The 23,093-nt window shown below is 47.0% G+C and overlaps 2 protein-coding genes across 7 annotated transcripts in view; both read left to right on the top strand.

The window, feature by feature from the left end:
- Positions 1-9,675, top strand: part of s1pr2 (sphingosine-1-phosphate receptor 2) — a 15,768-nt gene extending 6,093 nt beyond the window's left edge. For 4 of the 6 annotated variants that reach the window (XM_040190423.2, XM_040190422.2, XM_040190421.2 and 1 more), the window contains exon 2: positions 6,568-9,675. In XM_040190423.2, coding sequence (XP_040046357.1) covers positions 6,703-7,815 — 1,113 coding nt within the window. In that variant the 5' untranslated portion in view covers positions 6,568-6,702 and the 3' untranslated portion in view covers positions 7,816-9,675. Of the gene's footprint in view, positions 1-827; positions 996-1,197; positions 1,661-2,054; positions 2,964-6,567 lie in introns of those variants that run through there. The other 2 variants (XM_078084006.1, XM_040190425.2) reach the window with 2 other exon arrangements.
- A 1,454-nt stretch (positions 9,676-11,129) lies between these two features.
- dnmt1 (DNA (cytosine-5-)-methyltransferase 1) lies at positions 11,130-22,489 on the top strand. The gene is made up of 34 exons (XM_040190417.2): positions 11,130-11,372; positions 11,829-11,865; positions 12,470-12,577; positions 12,667-12,898; positions 13,005-13,077; positions 13,177-13,261; positions 13,346-13,386; positions 13,466-13,520; positions 14,085-14,168; positions 14,779-14,888; positions 15,004-15,122; positions 15,220-15,312; positions 15,398-15,549; positions 15,715-15,902; positions 16,913-17,096; positions 17,208-17,305; positions 17,492-17,639; positions 17,721-17,836; positions 17,916-18,117; positions 18,198-18,331; positions 18,417-18,596; positions 18,677-18,898; positions 18,979-19,171; positions 19,338-19,428; positions 19,508-19,645; positions 19,732-20,014; positions 20,100-20,241; positions 20,383-20,549; positions 20,639-20,816; positions 21,209-21,404; positions 21,496-21,659; positions 21,849-21,965; positions 22,076-22,169; positions 22,253-22,489. Exons 1-34 carry the CDS (start codon positions 11,326-11,328, stop codon positions 22,288-22,290), a joined length of 4,509 nt encoding a protein of 1,502 aa, XP_040046351.2. The 5' UTR covers positions 11,130-11,325; the 3' UTR covers positions 22,291-22,489.
- Positions 22,490-23,093: the final 604 nt, after the last annotated feature.

Genomic DNA, 23,093 nt, shown 5'->3' with positions numbered 1-23,093 from the left:
GCCGCTGACCTGCGTGTGCACGAACCGACCGCGCAGCTTCTCACAGCGTTTTCGTGTGAGCTTGAGTTACTCTTCCTGCTCAGCAGATCTGAAGAATGCTGCAGAGAAGCACGCTTGTGTATTAGCGTATTTGTTGTTTGGGGTAGTGTGCGTGTGTTATTGTCGACTAGTGGACACATTATCTGAGGAGGTTTTGGCTTCTAAGAAACCCGAGCGCTGATTGCACCATTTGTGTTGTAATGAAGTGTTTAACAGGGGCCCATAAGAACATGTCTGCCCCAGATGTGCGCTAAATAAATCCTTTCTTGCATTCGTGCATTTAACCACCTCTTTGTGGCCTTCTTTTTGATGTCCGCGGTGAAGTAAAAAAAATACGAGTCGGGAGTGGGGGGGGGGGCATGAAAGGGAGATATGCAAAATAAAGCCATATAGAAACAGGATTAATTTGTCAGACAGTGACTAAAGTTGACAGGGATCGGTCCGAGGATGAAGGTATTACAGTAATTGCCTCTCAGGCGCCACACCCTTGGAGATTCCCAACCCCCCCCCCCCCCCTATGGAGCAGACTGGGGGCCTGGAGGGGGAATTGATGGGGGGGTGGGGGGCGTCTGCCGGTCGTGCGGGTTACGGCTCCTCGGGCTGCATGATGCCCTTTATTTCTAAACGCAGCTCTTTGTCTCCAGCTGCTCTCGCTGCCGCTGTAACAGCAAACAGCCGCCGTAAACAAACAAAACGGAAGTCTGGCGAGATGAACCGAACAGAGAGAGAGAGAGAAAAAAAAAAAAGACAGGAAAAGGCATAAAGTGTTGAGAGGAGGCTGTACCCAAACTGTCAAACCGTTTGACGGGCGAAAGGGTAATCCCTAATTAAACGACGTATTGAGGACACCCACTCTCCTAATATCCAGCAGCTTATACGCAGTTTCAATGAACCGCGTCAGCATCATAACGGACAAAGAGGAAGATTTGCACTCGGGATCAAATAAAAATACAGAGGTAAAACCGTTTTAATGTCACTAAAAGAACAGTTTTGTTTTTTTTATGCCCCGAGGCTGGTATTATCACACTGATCCATGTGGTACTTCTCTATTTTTTCTAAGTTCTAAAATATCTGTAACATTGCCTCGCAAAACGACGGGCATTTTTCTTCTGTGTTAAATTGATTGTTCCCCTATTTGAGTTCCTTTCCCGGTTGCAGGCTGTCAGACACTGCAGACTGCCGTCTCCTACCTGGACCCCCCAGCCGCCGCAGCGATACTGAAACCAGCTCTCTTCCTTCTTGTTTTTACTAAAATCTCAGATCTCGGCAACTTTTTTGCCCTTTTTTCCCTCCTCCGTCGTCTCCCACAGCGTGTGAAGGCGACGCCAGAATGACTCACACTCTCCGCTGGTTTTCACCACGCTGGTTTTCACTACGCTGGTTTTCACCACGCTGGTTTTCACCACGCTGGTTTCCACTATGCTGATTTTCACTACGCTGATTTTTTACTACGCTGATTTTCACTACGCTGATTTTCGACTTTTATGAAATCTCAGTAAACATGTGAAAGTAAACTAACATAAGGAAGAAAAAAAAGCGGGCTCATCTGAGACTCGATATTGACTGTGGATGCTAAAGAAAAGAAAGGGGAAAAAAATGCAATTGCAGTGGGAGTTCTGAGGTCTTGGGGCGGCACGGTGGCGTGGTGGTTAGCACTGTTGCCTCACAGCAAGAAGGTCCTGGGTTCGATTCCGCCCAGTGGCCTTTCTGTGTGGAGTCTGCATGTTCTCCCCGTGTCTGCGTGGGTTCTCTCCGGGTTCTCCGGCTTCCTCCCACAGTCCAAAGACATGCTCTGGGGATCAGGTTAATTGGGGACTTTAAATTGCCCGTAGATGTGTGAATGTGAATGTGAGTGTGAATGGTTGTATGTCTCTGTGTGGCCCTGCGATTGGCTGGCGACCAATCCAGGGTGTACCCTGTCTATCGCCCGAAGTTGGCTGGGATGGACTCCAGCCCCCCCGCGACCCTGTGTGCAGGATAAGCGGTTTGACAATGGATGGATGGATGGTTCTGAGGTCTTGAGGTGAATGCATTTCCATTTAGGGTAACTTGTTGATAAGCACAATAGGAAGTTGAGATAGCTGATGAGAGGCACGTTCCCGAATCTTCTCTTTCCGCCAGCTGGGCATTTTCACTCCACTGTTTTGGCCGTCGGGCGTTATCAGCGGGCTTGTCGGCAGCGGGCCGTGTAACCGGGATAACGGTGGCCACTAAAGATAAGATCCGGCCATCTTTGTTTTGGGTTTATTTTGACGCGAGCTGTGGCGGGGGGGGGGGGCTCGAAGGGAACAGTCGTGTCGCAGCTGGAGCACGAATCCTCTCCGTGCCCGATGGCGGTGGGGAGGACGGTCGGCGTGCACCTTTTTTCTTGGCCGAGTGGCGGCCGACGGGGGGGAAACGGCTTTTCCCTCCCCGTCCTCGTGAAATCTATTCCGGGGGCGAGTGATATCACTGGTACAAGCGACGTCATGTTGAAACCATCCACTTCAAACACCTCGGAGTGCTTAGGAGATGCCGAACACAAGCAAGCAGAGGGGAGGAGGAGAGTACGGTCACAGAAAGGCCCACCTAGAGATGAATTACAGACTAATGCCTCTATTAATGGTTGACAAACTAAGCAGGAAGGAACAAATCAGCAGCGGACGCGTCCTGTATCCATCATCACCTCGTGGCCCAGAGGAACAGTCTGGTGGGTCACAAAGGGCCCAGGAAGTCGCTGAATCTCCTTAATAATACGATTTTGTGCTTGGATTGTTGCCCTGTTGCCACCACAGCGACTTGTGCGCAGGGAGGGTGAAGGCCAGGAGGAGGGAGACGAAGTTACAGGATGTGACAAACCACAAACTGCTCGGGTGATGCTTTTAGATAAACAGTCATTTAACACACTTCGACGCAAACGACAACTGGCAGCTGTCCGACTCAAGGTTAGTCGTCCGCTCTTATCTCAACCAAAGTGTGTGTGTGTGTGTGTGTGTGTGTGTGTGTGTGTGTGTGTGTGTGTGTGTGTGTGTGTGTGCACAGAAACATGGAGGTGGGTGTGTGGAGGGAAAGGAACTCGTTTCCCCAGAGAAAGCAGAGGCAGAGTGTGACAGGTAGCAGGTGATGTAATGGGGCAAACGTGGGGGGCGTCTGCTTTTTAGTGGGCAGATGGTGTGCTAATTGGGGCTTATCAGGTGTTGGGGGGCAAAAAAAGTGAAAACCTGAGGCTTTTGTTCAGCCGTCAGAACCGTGATGGAGAGTGGAACTCTGGATTAGGAGAAAAGCGGAGTCGGCTTTCAGCAGTTGAATCGTCTTGCGGGAGATCTGTGCAGCTTTCTTGCTGCATGCGGTTCCTCGCTCGATGGAGAGCAATTTTGCATCTGTGTGTGCGTGTGAAAGGTGAGCAGAGCTGTGAAAACCAGTGAGCACGAACAGGCACCACAAGAGGCGACGTGCACGTCATTTCTCTAGAAACGGCTGCTTTGGTGATGATGAGATTTTCTCAGCTTTCTGGTAGGATATCCTGTCTCAGGTGCCTCCTGGCGCCTGTGTCCATGGTTGTCGCTTTCATCACCACGTCTGCTGTTTGCTTCTCTTCACTTTGAAATCCAGACAGGATATTATGGTATTTTTCTTGCTTTGACACCCTCACACTTTCTACACAACAAAACATTGTTCATGAAACCAGGACGTTCCACCGTGTCTGTTCTTTTTTGAGGTTCACAAAATCTACACGCTTCAGCGTATTTACATGTTAGTCAAGAGAAATCACTTTTAATAGAATAAATAGTATACTAGTAGCCGCAATAGTTACTCATTTCGAATAAAAGATTAATACAACCTAAATATAGATACATTATATTGAAGTTGCATAAGCCTTTAATGCATAAGTGATTGCAAATGTGTTTTCAGCTGAATTGATTGAGGTATTTGAACTTTTGAGCAGTAGTCCAGTAAAGAGTTGGACTGGCTGCACGATCAAGATTTCAATATGTTTATATACTTGTGAAATTGTTCTAAACTAAGATTCAGCACATAGAATACTACACTCCGTACCGTCGCATGAATCTCACAGGTTTTATTATTCCCTTAACAAACCAAAGAGCAGTTTTTTGATGCGTTTGTGCAGCTGCGGCCGTCAAATTGTTGCTCTGAAGAAAGGAGCCACATGGCTTGACAATATTTTTATCCGCGTGTTGTGTCTACTGTGATTGGAGGGAGGGATGAGGGTGGTGGCGGGGGTGGGGGGGGGGGGGGGTGTAGCAGTCAAACAATAACTCGACCAATCACCGTGGAAACACCTGAATGGCACACGGGCGGCGGGTAGAGGGACAGGGTGGGGAGAGACGGGGCTGTCGGCAAACCAGCCCGGCAGGTTCTTTACACACACACACACACACACACACACACAGAAATCCCTGTGATGACAGACGCCATGGGCCTGCAGGTGAAGGGACGCCCTCGGGCCGTCTGCGTGCTCGGCACGCAGGCGAAAGGAGGATGGAGCAGCAGCGGTGCGTCTTCCTCTCAGCCGACGGCCAGAGATACGGAGCTGGCAGACTTTTCCACTGACGAAATCATTACAGGCTGCAGTAATGTACCCTGATGTGATTACCCCTGGTGCAGCTGGCCCACGTGCTCAGCCTCAAGCCTCCAATTTGAGTCTATTAATGGAGCTGAAAAGGATGGGGGAGGACGGGAGGGGGGGGCTGTTCTGATAAGCGAAGGCTGGGCTGTAGATTCGTTTCTGCTGCGATGCAGCTGCAGCAGCAGCCAGATGGAAGTGTGCGGCTCCATTATTAAGGCTGAAGGGAGACTATTGTTCTTTGTTTTCCGGCTGGAGGAAACCGCGTGCTGGTTATTGCTGGCCGTGTGTCTAACCTGCGGAATGCTGTGCGCCACTACTCCCTGTCTGTCACAGACAGTAGTGTGTGTGTGTGTGTGTGTGTGTGTGTGTGTGTGTGTGTGTGTGTGTGTGTGTGTGTGTGTGTGTGTGTGTGTGGGAAGGCTTTCAGTGCACGAGCAGAGTAAAGTCCCGCGCGGTGCATCTGGTCACACGGAGGGGTTTGTGGACGTCACAGGGGTGTCTCAGATTCCAGCCTTTGTGTCCAGATGCCGTTCCACATGCATGCCCTCCGTCCGGCTTTGTCCCGCTCGCTCGCCGTCTCTCGTGTCTCTCGTGTCTGGAGCAGAAGCCCGGCAGAACAGAGACGAGGTTCAAGATTCCACTAAAGGTTTGCAGCTGGGAGCGAGCTGCAGGAGATGAACAGGGTTGAGTTTCGCGTGGAGCCGGCCTGCGCAGGGATCCTGTTGCTTTTGACAGGTTTAAGACACCAGCTCCACCTCTAATTAGACTCCCGAAGCCTTAAACTCTCCTTTGTTTTGGGGGTGAAGGAGCTCTCTGAGCAATTTCAAGCCACACAAGTGGTTCACAGGGTTTTTGTTAATTTGTTTAGCTGCGTCATTATACAAGTGAACCCTTCATCAGATAAAATGTTCTTTGGTTTTAAACTTTTTTTATTTAATTACACTATTTTGTAATAAAAAGAAATGCACATTCATCACCATGAGATATAATGTCACTGTGACAAATATTTAAAATGAAGGCAGCAGTTTTTTATTTTATCAATTTATCTGCAGATATTCACATAAATGTAATCCTTTGATCTTTGAAATGTCAAAAAACTTTGGCTTGCTTTGAGTAAAACATGTTTCACACTATCTTAAGTGATATCTTTAGATGTCTTGTTTTCCAATCCCCCCTGTATTTCCAATGTTTCATGTTAATGTGAAACAGAAAATAACGAACACGTAATGTCTGACACTCGGAAACTCCCAGCCTTTCCTCTCGGGGGCCTCGATTTTGATTCGCTGTGCTCTTGTGTGAGCTGGTTGGAGGTTTTGGGACGAGACGAGATCTAAAACCTGTGTCCGAGTTTCAAGAGGTGGCTTACTGGGGTGGAAAAGTTTGCTCGGGCGCAACAATGGCGTTGTGTTGACAGCCGAGTGCTCGGACAGGGTCGGTGGAATGTCCCTTTTGTCCGAGCGCCAGCACTCACAGAGTGTTTATTCTTCTACCTGAAGATGATCTCTTCCTGCACAGTTTCATCAGCTAAAGGAAAGCGAAAATACTTTTCGCATTAATTCCCTTTCGGTGAATTTAAGTTTCCCAAAAGTTCTCTTTTTTTTTTTTTTTCACAATACCACACAAGTCGCTTTCCGTTCCTCTTCGACCGCGACAAGCTGCCACTGTTTCCTGTGTGGGTGTTCAGTTTGGGATCCGTGAGTGTGCCCTCTTTTACTTACTCAATGTGAATATCAGCTCTTTATTAATCACTGCTCGATCTGTTCTGGGAGATTCGGATTTCAAGATCGTCTCTTAATTCCTTTTCCTTCACTCTTGAACTGACTTGACTTGAACTGTTTATTTTCCAGGAACAGGTTGTTGCCTGGTTACGTTGTTTTGATTTCGCGAAAAAAATGTTGGTTTGTGCGAGTGCGTTTCCCCTTTCGGTAACCCGGGCCTTCTCTCCCTTTCTGTGTCTGCAGGTGACCCACATAGAGCTCTCAAGACGTGACTGTGGGACAGGCCGTCTCCCTCGCAGCCCCGGCCGTCCTCCTGTCACCTCCTTAAAGGCAATGATCATCGCCTGAGGAGAAGCTCTGCACGACTCCACTGTGTGAATGAATCTTTGCCGTAAAGCCGCTGTGCTCTGCCACCCTGTCACCATGAAGAGCAAGTACTCCCAGTACTACAACCAGAGCCTGATCCACTCCTACTACACCTTCGCCAAGAACATGAGCACCCAGGAGCTGGCCAAGCGCATCGAGAACAAGAAGAAGCTCAGCAGCCTCGACATGGTCATCGTGGTCCTCTGCACCATTATCATCCTGGAGAACCTGCTGGTCCTCATCGCCGTCTGCCGCAACAAGAAGTTCCACTCCGCCATGTTCTTCTTCATCGGCAACCTGGCCTTCTCCGACCTGCTGGCAGGCTCCGCCTACATAGCCAACATTTTCCTGTCAGGGTCGAGGACCTTCGACCTGATGCCCGTGCAGTGGTTCATCCGGGAGGGCACGGCGTTTATCGCTCTGGCCGCGTCGGTCTTCAGCTTGCTGGCGATAGCCACCGAGCGCTACATCGCCATCACCAAGGTCAAGGTGTACGGCTCCACCAAGACGTGCCGCATGTTCCTCCTGATAGGAGCCTGTTGGGTCACCTCCATCCTGCTGGGAGGGCTCCCCATCATGGGCTGGAACTGCATCAACGACCTCCCCGAGTGCTCGGCCGTGCTGCCGCTGTACTCCAAGAAATACATCCTCTTCGTTGTCACCATCTTCAGCCTCATACTGCTCTCTATCGTCATCCTCTACGTGAGGATCTACTTGATTGTGCGCTCCAGCCACCAGGAGGCGACCAACCTGCCGGCCTACGCCCTCCTGAAGACAGTCACGATAGTGCTGGGCGTCTTCATCATGTGCTGGCTGCCCGCTTTCACCATCCTCCTCCTGGACACGTCGTGCAGGATACAGTTCTGCCCCATCCTCTCCAAAGCGGAATTCTTTTTCAGCTTTGCCACTCTGAACTCGGCGCTCAACCCCGTGATCTACACGCTGCGCAGCAAGGACATGAGGAAGGAGTTTCTGCGCGTGCTGTGCTGCTGGGGGGTTCTGCACAGCGGGCGGCCAGCCGACCGCTGCCTGGTGCCTCTAAAGAGCTCCAGCTCTCTGGAGCACTGCACCATCAAACATGAACATCAGACCACACCGATCATGCAGGACTGTACCAGCGTCTGATACGGTGCAAAGACATCAGAGTGGGCGTGTGAGTGAGTGAGTGAGTGAGTGCGTGCATGCGTGTTTGTGCGTGTGGGAGATGAAAAAAGGAGGTCCTGCTGGGATGCAGAGATGTTAAAAAAGATGCTCTGGAGTGAGAAAAGCTGCCTTTTTCTTATTACAATCGGAGTTGTGTGAATTCACAATCCGCATCCAATCCATCGCAGCGGGTGTCAAAACACAATGTTTCAAGAGGGAGCCAATTGAGCAGGAGGGTACTGTCAGAAATGTGATAAGCTTTTTTTCGTGGGTACTCTGGTTAATTAAAATGGAGTCATGTAAATACTTTCTAAACATGTAAACCCCTTTTGAAAGCCAAAATCAGAAACAGGCATAATATTGTAGTTATGGTGAACTGTTTTGGGCCTTCCAGCCATTGTAGCTATGCAAAGATTGCAAAGTTGCACTTTGTAGTATACTATTGTCCTCCGTTTCACTCTCATGCACTGATATGTGTAAACATCAGCCCCCTCCCCCCTTGATCCATCACTTGTGATCAGCTCCACTGAAGCCAAGTTACCACGAGTACTCCCTCAACTAAAACCGGAGCTACTTACTTCCCCATATAACCTTGCTTAAACAATTTGAATAACTACGACAAACTTACATAATCTGCTTACATTTAATGCATGAAATTCAAACGTATTTGTAAGAGCTAATGTATGTGTGATATACTCCAGCTTCCATCACTAACACCGCTTCCCTCATCCGTTCTCATAGTCTGTCCCTCTTGCTTTTACTGTTGTCTTTTGTATCCCAACAGTTTCCGTTGAGGAAGGCCTAATCAGAAAGCACATTTCCTGAAGTGAGTTGGCGCTGATGGGTTTCACTCAATGTCAGCTGTCCAGCAGCTTTGACTAAGGGGGCCGACGTCCCGACAGTGTTGCAGCAACGTAGCCGCGATGTGCCGTCTCTGTTAGTGCCTTCCACCCTGGGGAAAATTAGGCTGAATGTATGTATGAAGTGTTTGGGGCAGGTTGCTCCGTTGTTGACAGTATTATCGATCGTCCTTATGAATTACCAAGTCATTGACGAGCAGAGAACGGGATGAACAGGGTAGGTCACTCTCACTGTGAAGTCTTCAAAAGCACCCCGAACAAAACAAAAAAACTCCACCACGTTGTGAACATCCTGGTTTAATTTGCTGGCCGTATGCCTTGTGCAGCTAAAGAACACGTAAACACGTCTCATCTTTCCAAAGACCCCCTTCCACCCCTACAAAATACGAGCAGATCCGGTTCCAAATGCACAGGGGGGGTGGGGGGGGTTCCCCCTGGGAGGTCACCTTCATCCTCATCTCTGACATCCTACAACATGTCACTTCCTCCCGCCACAGGAAGTCCGTTTTTTCATTGTCCCGTTCCTGTTGCTCAGGGTTATACTAACCCTTTTCCTGTGGACATACATCTAAAAGTCTCCCTCGCTTGTTTTTGATATTGACATTTAAATTTAGATGACCAAGTAGAAATGGTGAAAAGCACTTTGGCAGCTTCAGTGATGTTTGCTTTCCCGAGTTTTTTTTTTTTTTTTTTCCGATGGAGAAGGTGTTTTGAACTGTGTACCTGTCCCTTCATTGTGTTGCTTGACTCTGTGATGTTTTATAGTAAATACATGAATAACTATGTATGTTTGTCTGTATGTATTTTTGTACAGTATGTATGATTTGTGTTGTATAAAATGTCTCGTGTGCAATAGCCTTTTTTATGTCCAATAGCACGCTGCCTGTGTTAAATCGGTACAATCTGAAACACTAATGTAGGTACATAAACGTTTTGTTCTTTGCATTCCTTTTTTATAAAATAAATGAAATACTGAAAGAAATCTTCGTGTGTTTGAGTTTAACTCTGATTTGCAAGCTGCTTTAATGCAGCTATGACTTCTCTGCAGGTCCTGAGACGCTTCCCTATTGTGGCTGCATCGAAGAAGTATTCCAAATGGGGCATTTAATCCAAACATGCTGTGACATGGTTTAAAGAATACCAGCTTCAACATGACAGCCTGAAAGTACATGCAAATCCTGCTTTTGCTTGGCCGTTAATCACAGAGCTCTAACCTAATAAAACCGCTCGATTGCTTAAAGGCTAAAGCAAGACAGCGCTATGGTGGGAAGTCTGAGAGAAGCATGAAGTAAAGCCCGGGAGAGGTTTTCGGGGTGAGGGGAGAGACTGACTTGTAGTGGCCTTGGGGGAGTTGGGCTTGTTTCCTGTCAGACATCCAGGATTCCTGGGTGGGAACGCTGGCTGAATCAGCCCCAGGAGGCTGCGCTGCTGGGATGCCTGCCAAGACTTTCCAGCGAGCTGCAGGATATGACATCAGACTCAGAAACCTGTAGGTGAAGTTGTGTATACAAAAACATGGAAGTCAGCCGACCAGATGTATGTGGAGTCGTCCCTGCATAGAGAACATAACAAAATAGACATGAGGATCAAAATAACACATATTCATCATCTCCATTTATGTTTATTATTATTAGATTATGTAAATATAATACACGCAAACTACCTTGAAACGGAAATAAATCACTGCTCAATTAATAACTTATACGTTTGTGGATTTCTATTGAATGTTGTGATTGGAACTGGCTGTACATGTTAACATGTTACATTTGTATTTACAATATAACGGAGATGATTCTCAACCATGATCTGATAACCTGAAACAATACTCACGTAATTGATGTCATACTGCCACCTCGTGGTTAAATAAGCTTACAGGCATATTTTAATTATATTTGAACGTCCTTCTGATATTATCTCCCCCCCAAAATTGATAGTAGGTCAAGCAACCAAAATCAGCAGTGACATGCACATCTGTATCTACTGATGGAAGAGAGAAATATAGAGAGCGCGATTGTAGATCAGAACGCAAAGATCAACGTTACGTATTATAGCAGCAAACATAGCCTATTGCTAACTATTGCTCGCTGCAGTCTACTATATGCCTTCATTCAAAAGTATGGATAAGCTACGTATACATGCTCATCTCAAATACAGATATTTATTGAAGGAATAATTAATTAGTAAACAGCATTCAGATTGCTTCCGCTTGGTCCGTCGTCCAAAGCATCTGGATAACAGTAGGGGTAAGCCAAGCTACTTGTTGATTTAAAGAAAATATATATTTTACGAATACAAGCAGGCGACCATCAGATTTTTAGTTTTAATGTTCTGTTTGTAATGCGGAAATGGGATTTAAATTCAGACGATGCGACGAGGAGGGACATATTAGGCAGAGTGTTGAAATGGTTTTACCCACACATCACTAAAGTGGTACAGTCCACAACACCCGGGTTTCCGCGCGAAAAGACGGCCCGCGCGCCCGAATTGCTTATAGTATCCACCGCGAGGGACGCCAAGCGAACACACCGGAGCCTCGCTGCAGGGACCAACGGCCGGGTTTAAACATTGTTTTAAACGATTTTAACGCGGTTTTAACCCTTTTATATCTCACTTGTTGAGCTAGCCGTTTGTCATGCCATCCAAGACCTCCCTGTCTCTTCCAGAGGATGTCAGGAAAAGGTCCGTTAACCCGAATGCTAACAATGTCGTTATGTTCTAGCATGCGTGCAGCTGGAGGTCTTCGTCAAAAACGCCTCATTAACATGTATTAAACCGAATGTTACAAGCTGCGCTGGACTTTCCCCGGCTGTCACCAGCAAGGCAGCTTCTTCTACCTCCTGCCGTTTATTAGCAACTGTAGCTAGCGTTAGCTTGTTGTCACTTGACAGTGTGTACTGATGCTGCATCCAGCGCCCCCCCGCCCCCCCACCCCCTGGATAACGCTAAGCAGTTAGCATCTTAGCCTGTCATTGGATGGAGCAGCGTGGGAGATTTGGCGCCACTCGGGAAGTTTCGTTATCTAACGTTACGTTCCCGCTAGCTCGCTGTCAACACGAGTTTCACTGCCACCGTCGCGTCATGTACGCTAACGTGCACCTGCGTTCCATTTAACGTGGCGTTGTTTTGACTTTCCAGGCTGCAGGTGCTGGATGAGGACGGCTCTTCGGGCGAGGTGGGTTCCATGTCTGTTCATCTCTCTGCTAACGTTGCTCACTCATCACTCTCGCTTGTGACGCGTTTCGTTGCGGGTTCCTAAAGACTATTGAACACTATTGCGGTTTCCAAGTGTCTTGTTAATCGAAGTGGAAGCCCCCAACCCTTTTAATTGTTTTTCACTTCTCTGCGTTCTGCATATTGGTTCATTTACAATTCATTAATTTAAATGATTATATAGGTATGATTACAAGCAAAAATATGGACTGTTATTTTGATTCCATCAAGATGATGGTTGCTTCATGGATGCACTCGTTTGATAAATTAAATGGACACAATCACTCCCTGAGTGTCGTAATCATTTCAACTCTTGATGGTGTCACAATGAAGGTGAGTATGTATAAAGAAAAGTTCGAACCGCATCAATAAAGCCATGTTCTGCGGTGCTAAACATTTATTCACGGTATTGGCATCAATTTGCTTCTCTGGTGAGGTTACACTGTGCATTTTAGGACCATAGTCCGTAACAATGAAAAAAAGAAAGGCATCAACTTTAGAGCTTTTTTTTTTTTTTTAAGTGTTTTCAAAGTTCTGACCGATATTCTGTATAAATGCTGTTCCAGGATCATGTGAAAGAGAAGCTGAAGTTGGTGCAGAACTTCCTGCATGTCGACGCTCAGGACCAGCTGAACAGCCTGGAGGAGAAAATGAAGAGTTCAGAGATGTCAATGGTTGGTGACTCTTAAATATATCTAAACGATAACTAATCCTCAAACGTCAGCTCATTCTTCCTCCTGTGACTGCCGTGTACTTTCCTCAGGACGTCTACCTCTCCAAAGTCAAGGCCTTGCTGGGAAAAGAGCTCAATCATGAGAATGGCTCACACGTTGACAGCGTTGAGCACAACGGAAAGACTGTTTTATCCAACGGTTCTCACAAAGACGAGCACAGTGAAGACGTGACCATGGAGGAGGAAGAGGAGGCTGTCAAGTCGCCAACGGCATCAAAAGGGAAAGGTGGACGAAAGAGCAAAACAAATTCTGACAACACAAGTACGTTTATTTTAAATATTTTAATATTTGTTATGAAACACCTTCCTGCATGTAAATAAACTGATTTTAAGACTGTTTTATATGATCAAGTGTTTCTTCATTGCAGAATCTCCAGCCAGTACGAGAGTTACGAGAAACGCTGGGAAACAGCCCACCATCATGTCAATGTTCTCTAAAGTGTGCGTACATGAAATCTTAATTTGTAAAGCATTTTTCTACTCATTCAGCAACTAAGAGGAAATTCAAGTTTTACAAGTACATGTAAATCTTTTTTGCAGTCAAAAGCGAAAGTCTGAAGACTTGAACGGAGACGCTGCTAATGGAGAAAATGAAGGGAAGAAAGAGGAAGATGATGCAGAGGAGGTGAGTAATTATTTTCCAGTGGTGTTTAAACACAAAGAGCTGTGACTGTTTTGGCTGGTATGTAACTCCATATTTATGTTGTAGACTCGTGAGGAGAAACGTCTTAAAGTTGAATCGGATGAAACGTGAGTTTTTTTTCTCAACATAAGTGGTGGTGATGCAACTCGTACAAGCCAACGTACTAATCCCATTTTCTGTGTGCAGTGCTGCTCCAGAAAAATCTGAGAGTGAGATTACCAAACCGGTCTCTGCTGCAAAGGTAATGACTTGTTGTTTGGCTCCGTGTCGAAGCTGTAAACACGTCTGCAGGGCTTTAGAGCCTCGCAACACCTACGCAGGTGTTGTCCCTTAATCCGGCTGATTGGTCCTCTGCAGGCTGACTGTGGGCCGCAGCGCTGACGAGAAGCCGGCTAATCAACCAGATTAGTTGAATACACCTGTACTGTCTTTAACATAAATATACTTTGAATGTCTAAATATTGTTCAGGAAACGTCTCGTTGCAAACAACTATTTGGTTAAACACTCTGTCTACCACAACTAAATGCCATGTACCAGTTATGAAATACTTGTCATGTTTACCTAAAGAGCGCAATGTATAATTACAAAACCTGGCCATCTAAGCCAAAGGAAACTATTTCCACCTAAAACTGTATTCTGTGTTACCTGCAAATGTTCATTCCTTACCTTGATTGCTCGACTCTTAAGATTTGTCCAAAAATTGTTAATGACTTTGTCATTTCCTGCCTCTGAAGACTCCACAGGTTAACGGTTTTAGTTTATCCTTAATGATTCTTACCGACGCATCCTGTGTATTTATTGCAGACACCGCCCCCAAAATGTACAGACTGCAGACAATACCTGGACGATTCCGATCTCAAGTTCTTTCAAGGAGATCCTGATACTGCGGTGAGAATTGTATTCCCCTCAATGTTTTCCTAGGGTTAGGGGTGTGCTCTAACTACTTACAGCTTGAAATAATTTACTTGCAATATGAATTTAAAGATCAAATTTACCTCGTCGGACCTGTACGCATTTAATCAGCATCTTTTTCATGGATACCCCAAAGTAACATCCCTGGAAGCAAAGGTTTTGAGCATCTTTTCCACCCTGAAGAACGCAGTTGTGTGAAAATGTAAACGCACTCTAATCAATGACCGTTTGGCAGCTTCGGTACAAAAGGCTTTGCTTTGATGGAACACTCGCGCTCTGCCCCAACTTTATTTCAATGTATAATTTCCAAGGCAAGAGGGGTAACTTAACCTCCTTACCTAGTAGCTACAATGTTTGTAGTGAGTCATTTTTAGGTGTACAGATTACTACAGACCCCCTGATCAAGCTACACTGCAACCCTTCTTTTTTTTTGGGGGGGGGGGGGGGGAGTTTTTTTCCTGTGCCGATGTGTGGGGTTCAGGATTGTTGTATGTGTACAGACTGTAAAGCCCTCTGAGCCAAATTTGTGATTTTGGGCTATACAAAATTAATTTAATTGAATCCCGAACTGTTCTGCTCTCCTCAGCTCGACGAACCAGAGATGCTGACAGACGAGCGTCTTTCCCTGTTCGACTCCAATGAGGACGGATTTGAGAGCTACGACGATCTGCCGCAGCACAAGATTACAAACTTCAGGTTGGTAATTTGTTCTGTGACTTTGGCGTGAAGGTGAAACTCTGTAGTGTTGGTGCCCGGTAGTCTTTTTGTAGTTAAGTGAGTCAGCTGTGGTGTGGCCTCTTGTGTCTCGCAGCGTGTATGACAAGCGTGGCCACCTCTGTCCGTTCGACTCTGGATTGATTGAGAAGAATGTGGAGCTCTACTTCAGCTGTGTTGTCAAACCCATCTACGATGACAACCCGTGCTTGGATGGTATGAAAGGCAACATTTCAAGCGAAAGTTGTCTTTAACTGTTCTTCACAATCAAGCTGGTGTTTAAATGGCGTTTTGTGTGAAATACTTGTTCCAGGTGGAGTTCCTGCCAAGAAGCTTGGACCCATCAATGCTTGGTGGATTACTGGGTTTGATGGTGGCGAAAAGGCTTTAATTGGCTTCACGACAGGTAGCAACGTTTCCTGCTCCCAATTCTCCAGTTTTTTTTCCTTCTCATTATGATGTCCTAATGGTTCTCTCTCTCCGTCCTGCAGCTTTTGCTGATTACATCCTGATGCAGTCCAGTGAGGAGTACGCACCCATCTTTGCTGTGATGCAGGAGAAGATCTACATGAGCAAGATTGTGGTGGAGTTTCTCCAAAAGAATCCCGATGCTTCTTATGAGGACCTTCTCAACAAGATTGAGGTGAAGACTTGTTAACAGGAGCAGAAGTCTGAGGAGACTAATTGTGACTTATTTGGAAAAGTCTCTCTCACACACACCCACGTGGCCTTTTGATAGAAGGTCAATGTACTGTAGCCTTTAAAAAAGACACGGCGCACAATCAGCTTCTGTTTATTTGGTCCTCAGACAACCGTCCCTCCGGCAGGGCTGAACTTCAACTGCTTCACGGAGGACACGCTGCTGCGCCACGCCCAGTTCGTGGTGGAGCAGGTGGAGAGCTACGACGAGGCGGGCGACTCTGATGAGCAGCCCATCATAGTCACTCCCTGCATGAGAGACCTGATCAAGCTGGCAGGAGTCACTCTGGGGAAGAGGTACGGCTGGAGGAGGATTAGGATTCGGTGCCCTGCAGTTTCTATTTATTTACTTTTACACCTTTGCAAAAACGATGCATCAGGAAGTTATCCAGTGTTTATATTTCTGTTCCCCCTGATGTCTAACATTCCTTTGACATTTCCTAACGCAGCATGCTGCTGTACTGGTAGGTCGGCCTTCTGAATGCATCCTTAGCTTGTATGGTGGCGTGTTTATTGTGAAAAGTGAAATGGACCAAAAATAAGTTCACGCCACAATTGGTTTTATTCATTTCTTGGGCTTTACAATGTTTTTTGTTTTTTTTTATATTTATCTAAGCAAATTTTTATCCTGGCGATTAGGTGAGTTCCCATGAGTCACAACTGATTAAAGTGTAATCTACACATGTGTGTGGAATACTTAAACTGTTTAAAGTTACCTGTGTCTATATGGATATTTAACACAAAGTAGTTGTGGTATTCTGTTATGCTCAAATTAGAAATTGCTTTACAGTTCAAATGTACTCAGTCTGTACTTGTAACACATGCATAGAAAAAGTTGGAATTATTAAAGAAATATGGCAATCTGCGGATTTTCTCACACACTTCAACTAAGATAAATATTTTTTTGCGAATGAATTATTACTGGTTAAAACGTGGTAAACCATAAAGACGCTGCTGCCTGAATTCTGGCCCTCTGGTTCTTAATTGGGTGTAATACAGTTTAAAGTTTGTTTTTGTTTTTTACATTCATTTCAGTGAAATCTACTGAATGTTTTGACGAACCATCAGGCGTAACGCTGCGTTGGTGTGTTCCATGCAGACTGGTGTTTAATTAGGGCTCCATTGGCCAGTCGAGTCTCACGGGAGCTCTGCATTGAACATCTTCAGTCTGTGGTTCTGCCTGCCTGTTGTGTTGCATGGCCTGATGCTGTGGTGATTTGACGGCGTCATCGCTCCGCATACCATCAGGTGTTTGTCAGGTCGAGTGGACCCGTTTCCTCTGAACACAAATTTTGTTCCGTCGACAGGAGAGCGGCCAGAAGACAGGCCATCCGCCACCCAACGAAGATCGAGAAGGACAACAAGGGCCCGACTAAAGCGACCACTACCACGCTGGTGTACCAGATCTTTGATACCTTCTTCTCTGAACAGATCGAGCAGAACGACAAGGACAGTGCCGGGGCGAAAAGACAGCGCTGTGGTGTCTGTGAGGTGAGGCTTCCCTTTCTTGTTTCTCTTTGATTTGTGTGAAGAGGTCGAGCGTTCCGATGGTGTTGGACGTACGTTCGATATTGGTGTCTTGATTCGTAAATGTTTCTTCAGGTTTGCCAAGCTCCGGATTGTGGCAAGTGTCCAGCTTGCAAGGACATGATCAAATTTGGGGGAGGTGGCAAAAGTAAGCAGGCTTGTAAGCAGAGACGGTGAGTGTCTTTCTGATCCATTTCATCTGTAAATAACACAAATCCACAGCTTTGTAATTGTACTTCTAGTTTCTCACTTTTGTTGCTTGTTTACACTGGAACTGGCAATTTCTTTTTTCTTTTTTTTAATGTTGACAAAAAGCTGAGTGAACCTGAGTCTTTAATTACTTTCATCCCCTGGTTTAGATGCCCAAACCTCGCCGTAAAGGAGGCTGAAGATGATGAGATTGTTGAGGAGGAAGATGTTCCAGTGGAGAAGCCAAAGAAGGTTTCTCACCCGAAGAGGAAGAAGCAGACCCAGTGCAAACTGTCGTGGATCGGCGAGACCGTTCAGGTGTTTAACTCTCCCGCCTGGTTGTTCCAATAGTTTAGTTCTGAGGATCCGGCCCTGTATCAATGTGTTTGTCTCCATCAGACTGAGGGAAAGAAGCGTTACTACCAGAAGGTCTGTGTGAACGACGAGGTGTTGGAGGTGGGCGACTGCGTCTCGGTTTCATCAGAGGACCCATCGTTGCCTCTGTACCTGGCACGGTACGACATCTTTATAGCCTCCTCGAAAACATGTCGTCACTGTGTCTTTACACAAAACTAACGACTTATTCTTTCTTAGCATCGCATCAATGTGGGAGGACACCAATGAGAAGATGTTCCATGCCCACTGGTTCCATCGTGGGACCCAAACGGTGTTGGGAGAATCCTCCGATCCGCTGGAGCTCGTCATGGTGGACGAGTGTGAAGACATGCTGCTCAACTACGTGCAGAGCAAAGTCAACGTCATGTACAAGGCCCCGTCTGACAACTGGTTCATGGAGGTGGGCTCCCTCACGGCGGGATAATCTGTGTTTTGTTGAACTCTTTTCGTGATTTTTGTGGTTCCGTTCGTGTGTTTTAGGGAGGCATGGATTTGGAAATCAAGGTGATTGATGACGACGGGAAGAGTTTCTTCTACCAGTTCTGGTACGACACTGACTGCGCCCGCTTTGAGACACCTCCAAAGACGTCGCCAACGGAGGACTCAAAGTTCACGTAAGCACCGTGCACACGCGTGTTCCTACTGTACCGGCGATTGTTTGGTATTTATTTTTTGGATGCGTTCCCTTTTTGCTCCCAGCTTCTGTTTAAGCTGCGTTCGGGCCGCAGAGAGGGAGGAACGGGAAAGGCCTCGTGCATTTGAACCCATAGTGGACAAAGACCATGACTCCAAGGTTCTCTACGCTCTGGCCTGCTTCCAGGGGGAGCAGTTCAAAGTGGGAGACAGTGTCTACATGCATCCAGACGCGTTCAATTTCAGGTGGGCGAAGTGACTCATTATTTTATGCATACGAGAAAAATCTGTACAGGACTGACTGTCTATTTGTCACGGCCCTTCAGTGTGAAGCCAGCGAGTCCGGTGAAGCGTTCTCATAGGAAGGAGGATGTGGATGAGGACTTGTACCCGGAATACTACCGGAAGTCCTCCGACTACATCAAGGGGTCCAACCTGGACGCTCCGGAGCCTTTCCGCGTCGGGCGCATCAAGGAGATCTTCTGTCAAAGACGCAACGGGAAATGCGACACGTCGGAGGTCAAACTGCGACTCTACAAGTTCTACAGGTTAGAGAGGAAACAAAAATCACAATCTGCTCATTACGGGTCTGGTGTATGAGTGAGCCAGCTTTGGTTTCCTCCCCCAGGCCTGAGAACACTCACAAAGGTGTCAAAGCCAGTTACCACGCAGACATCAACCAGCTGTACTGGAGTGACGAAGAGGTCACAGTCAACATGGCAGAGTTGCTCGGCCGCTGCCAAGTAGAATATGCGGAAGACCTGAATGAATCGGTCCAGGACTATTCCAGTGGTGGAACCGACCGCTTCTATTTCCTGGAGGTACAGTTGTTGTTGCTCCTCTGATCTGCATCATTTCACATTCTGTAGTTAAGAGACCCTGATTTGTTCTGAGGGGAAATGTAAAAATATACAATAAGGAAACAAAATGCCCGTACTTGTAACGTATCTTCAATGCAGTGTATTCTTATTGATATTCCTTTTACAGGCCTATAATGCAAAATCAAAGAGCTTTGAAGATCCTCCAAACCATGCACGCTCTGCTGTGCATAAAGGCAAAGGAAAGGGCAAAGGGAAAGGTGACAACACACTTGCGTATTTTTAAAATATGAAATTTGTTTTATGCTCAGAAATCCTGATCCATTATTTCTCTACAAGGTAAAGGCAAAGGAAAGGCTGCTGCACAGGAACAGCAGGACTCTCAGAACGAACCACAGGCGGTTAAAGTGCCCAAATATCGCGCCCTGGACGTGTTTTCTGGCTGCGGCGGACTCTCTGAAGGCTTCCACCAGGCTGGTAAATGCTCGTGGAATGCAGTGCTCGTGCAGAGATGTTGTGGTAGTTGCTTTTCTTCACCTCCACCACTGCTGCTTTCCCTTCAGGTATGACAGAGACTCTGTGGGCCATAGAAATGTGGGAGCCGGCAGCACAGGCCTTCAGGCTCAACAACCCCGGCACCACGGTGTTCACGGAGGACTGCAACGTGCTGCTCAAGCTGGTCATGTCGGGAGAGAAGACCAACTCTCTGGGCCAGAAGCTGCCTCAGAAGGGCGACGTGGAGATGCTGTGCGGGGGGCCGCCTTGCCAAGGATTCAGCGGCATGAACCGCTTCAACTCTCGCACCTACTCAAAGTTCAAGAACTCCCTCGTGGTCTCTTATCTCAGGTCGGTGACAGGCAGCATGACCAGAGTTTCCTGCAGTGTGTAACTCAAGGGGCACATTTAAAATGCAGGTTTCCTGTTCCCCCAGTTACTGTGACTACTACAGACCAAAGTTCTTCCTGCTGGAGAACGTCAGGAACTTTGTTTCCTTCAAAAGCTCGATGGTCCTGAAGCTGACTCTACGGTGTCTGGTGCGCATGGGCTACCAGTGCACCTTCGGAGTCCTTCAGGTGGGTCCGACTCTGCGTTAGCTTGGCGGGACAAATAAAAACTCCCTTTGAGTAGAACTAGACTGGCATGAAAAGGCCTCGTTTCAAATAGTGAAAAAATAAATAGTACGTACTTTTCTCACTAACTGCTCTCCTCCTCAGGCCGGTCAGTACGGCGTCGCCCAGACGCGCCGCAGGGCCATCATCCTGGCTGCTGCTCCCGGGGAGAAGCTGCCCCGCTACCCCGAGCCTCTGCACGTGTTCGCTCCCAGAGCGTGTTCCCTGAGCGTGGTGGTGGACGAGAAGAGACACGTCAGCAATGTCACACGGTAAGGGGAACCTCCAGGGAACTTTCCACGGCTCCGGCTCGAATGGATTGTAACGGTTTTTATTTTAATGAACTGTTTGTCTTCCACAGAGGCAACGGAGGAATCTACAGAACCATCACTGTCAGAGACACCATGTCTGACCTGCCAGAGATTCGCAATGGTGCCGCTGGGCTCGAGATCTCTTACAACGGAGAGCCGCAGTCTTGGTTCCAGAGGCAGATCCGAGGGACTCAGTACCAGCCGATCCTCAGGGATCACATCTGCAAGGTGAGCCGCCTGCATTCTCTCAAAAGGAGAAACTAGTGCCAAACGCCAGGTCATGATGCACACTGGTTCAATGATCCTCAGAGACAAACACCGCTGCTGTGATTTTTGGTAAATCGGTAGCCAGAAGTGAATGTTTGACAGTCAAATCAAACTCGTGTCGCATTTAGCAGCTAGTTAGCAATCACCTTTTTAAGATCTCTAAAATATTGTGCGTTTCAAATCCTTTTGTTCACCAGATGTTGTAGCATCTACCTGACTTTTTTTTTTTTTTAACTTCTGCAAACATGCAGACTTGTGATATTAAGTAAAAGCATTATTCCAACGGCATCACTCCTTTTTGGATCGATGGGCGAGCGCTACGTTTCTCACCAAAGATCCTTTTGTGTCCTCAGGACATGAGCGCTCTGGTTGAAGGCCGCATGCGTCACATCCCGTTGGCTCCCGGCTCCGACTGGAGGGATCTGCCCAACCTGGAGGTTCGGCTCAAAGATGGCACCATGACTAAGAAACTGCGCTACTCCCACTCGGATAAGAAGAACGGGCGCAGCAGCACCGGCGCTCTCAGAGGGGTCTGCACCTGTTCAGGAGGTAGGTGGCTCCATCTCTGCTCCTCCAGTGTTGGCGTGTTCCTGCTTCAGAGGCAGCTCTGATGTGCTTGCGGTCCTCATTTATTTTTAAGGGACTCCGTGCGACCCTGCTGATCGGCAGTTCGGCACCCTGATCCCGTGGTGTCTCCCCCACACCGGAAACCGCCACAACCACTGGGCCGGCCTCTACGGCAGGCTGGAGTGGGACGGCTTCTTCAGCACGACGGTCACCAACCCGGAGCCCATGGGCAAGCAGGTACTTCTGCTCTTTATCAACAACCGGGAATTCTGCGTTTCTCTGAGGTGGACAAGAAGAATTCTGTCAGGAAAGATGTGGCCGCGTTTTTAAAGGAACACTTTAATCCCTGCAATGACCAGATGCTTTCATGGCCTGTAACCGATGTTTGTTCCTTTTTAGAAAGTCTAAATGGTGTTTTGATTTCAGGGTCGTGTTCTGCACCCCGAGCAGCACAGAGTGGTCAGCGTGAGGGAGTGTGCTCGCTCTCAGGGATTCCCCGACACGTACCGCTTCTTTGGAAACATCCTGGACAAACACCGACAGGTAGTCTTGACTGATGTGATGTTTACCTGTAGTATTTGGTGACATCCTTGGTTCTGAACGGCGCCCTGTGCAACGGGTTCTTTGTGTTCTTCATTCTTGTGTTCCTGCAGGTCGGCAACGCGGTGCCGCCACCGCTCTCCAGAGCCATCGGCCTGGAGCTGAAGAAGTGTGTCCTGGAGAGGATGAAGGAGGAACAAGCAACAGGTGACTCTTCTGACTCGACTTCCCTGATTGACGTGAAACGCTCTAAGCCGAATTCTCACTGATTTCTCCTCCTTGTTTCTCAGATGCTGTCAAACAGGAGAAGATTGAGGCCTCAGACTAGTTCCTGGTTCCCTTCCAGCAAGAATCTGTTCCAATATTTCTGTCAACCGGTTGGTCTTTAACGGTGTCACTTGGCGACCACCACGGACATTGCGTCACGTTCAATGTTTTTGTTTTAACTGCTTTTAATCATGTGGACAAAATTGTATGTAGTTTTTATATGTGTAATATTTCAAATAAAGCTCTTATGAAATTGAAAATGTAAATTTCATGTGTTGGCAGATATTAAATGTAGGCTATTTGTTTTTGCTAAATTGATGAGAGAATCTCTAATCCAAATCGCTTAAAAACCCAGAGGTCTGCGACCCCCCAGGGGGTGCTGCGAATTTTAGGATTTTTATTTTTTTAAACCAATTTAAATGTCTTTAAGTCTTCAAATACACTAACATGAATCATTGTAGTGAACGGATAAATTATCTTTCAGTCCGCAATACATTCAGCTTCCCACCGGTTCACTCACTGCTCCTTTCATGCAAATACGACCGCGAAGCTCAAGATGGCAGACCAAACTGAGCAGGGACCCCCTATTCTACAGTTTGGGGGACCTTGAAGACCTCTGCTTTATCAAACTAGGTATATAATTTGATATCCACATAAGAACAGTCAGTTTCTTTGCACACTCAAAAGCGGATGTGTAGAAAGGTTTGAGATGTTATTTATTTCCGTTCCATCGCATGTCAGCTCAGATTTTCCCTTAGATGTGAAGTTGTACACTATTGCATTTGGTTATTGGCATTAATCAATCCATCCATTTTCAACCGCTTATCTGGGGTTCGGTCGCAACAGCTCCAGCAGGGGACCCTG

This window comes from Gasterosteus aculeatus, chromosome 11, assembly GCF_964276395.1.
Source record: "Gasterosteus aculeatus chromosome 11, fGasAcu3.hap1.1, whole genome shotgun sequence".
Classification (NCBI taxonomy): domain Eukaryota; kingdom Metazoa; phylum Chordata; class Actinopteri; order Perciformes; family Gasterosteidae; genus Gasterosteus; species Gasterosteus aculeatus.
Note: the sequence above shows the minus strand (reverse complement) of the source record. Positions and strands in the feature narration are given on the sequence as shown.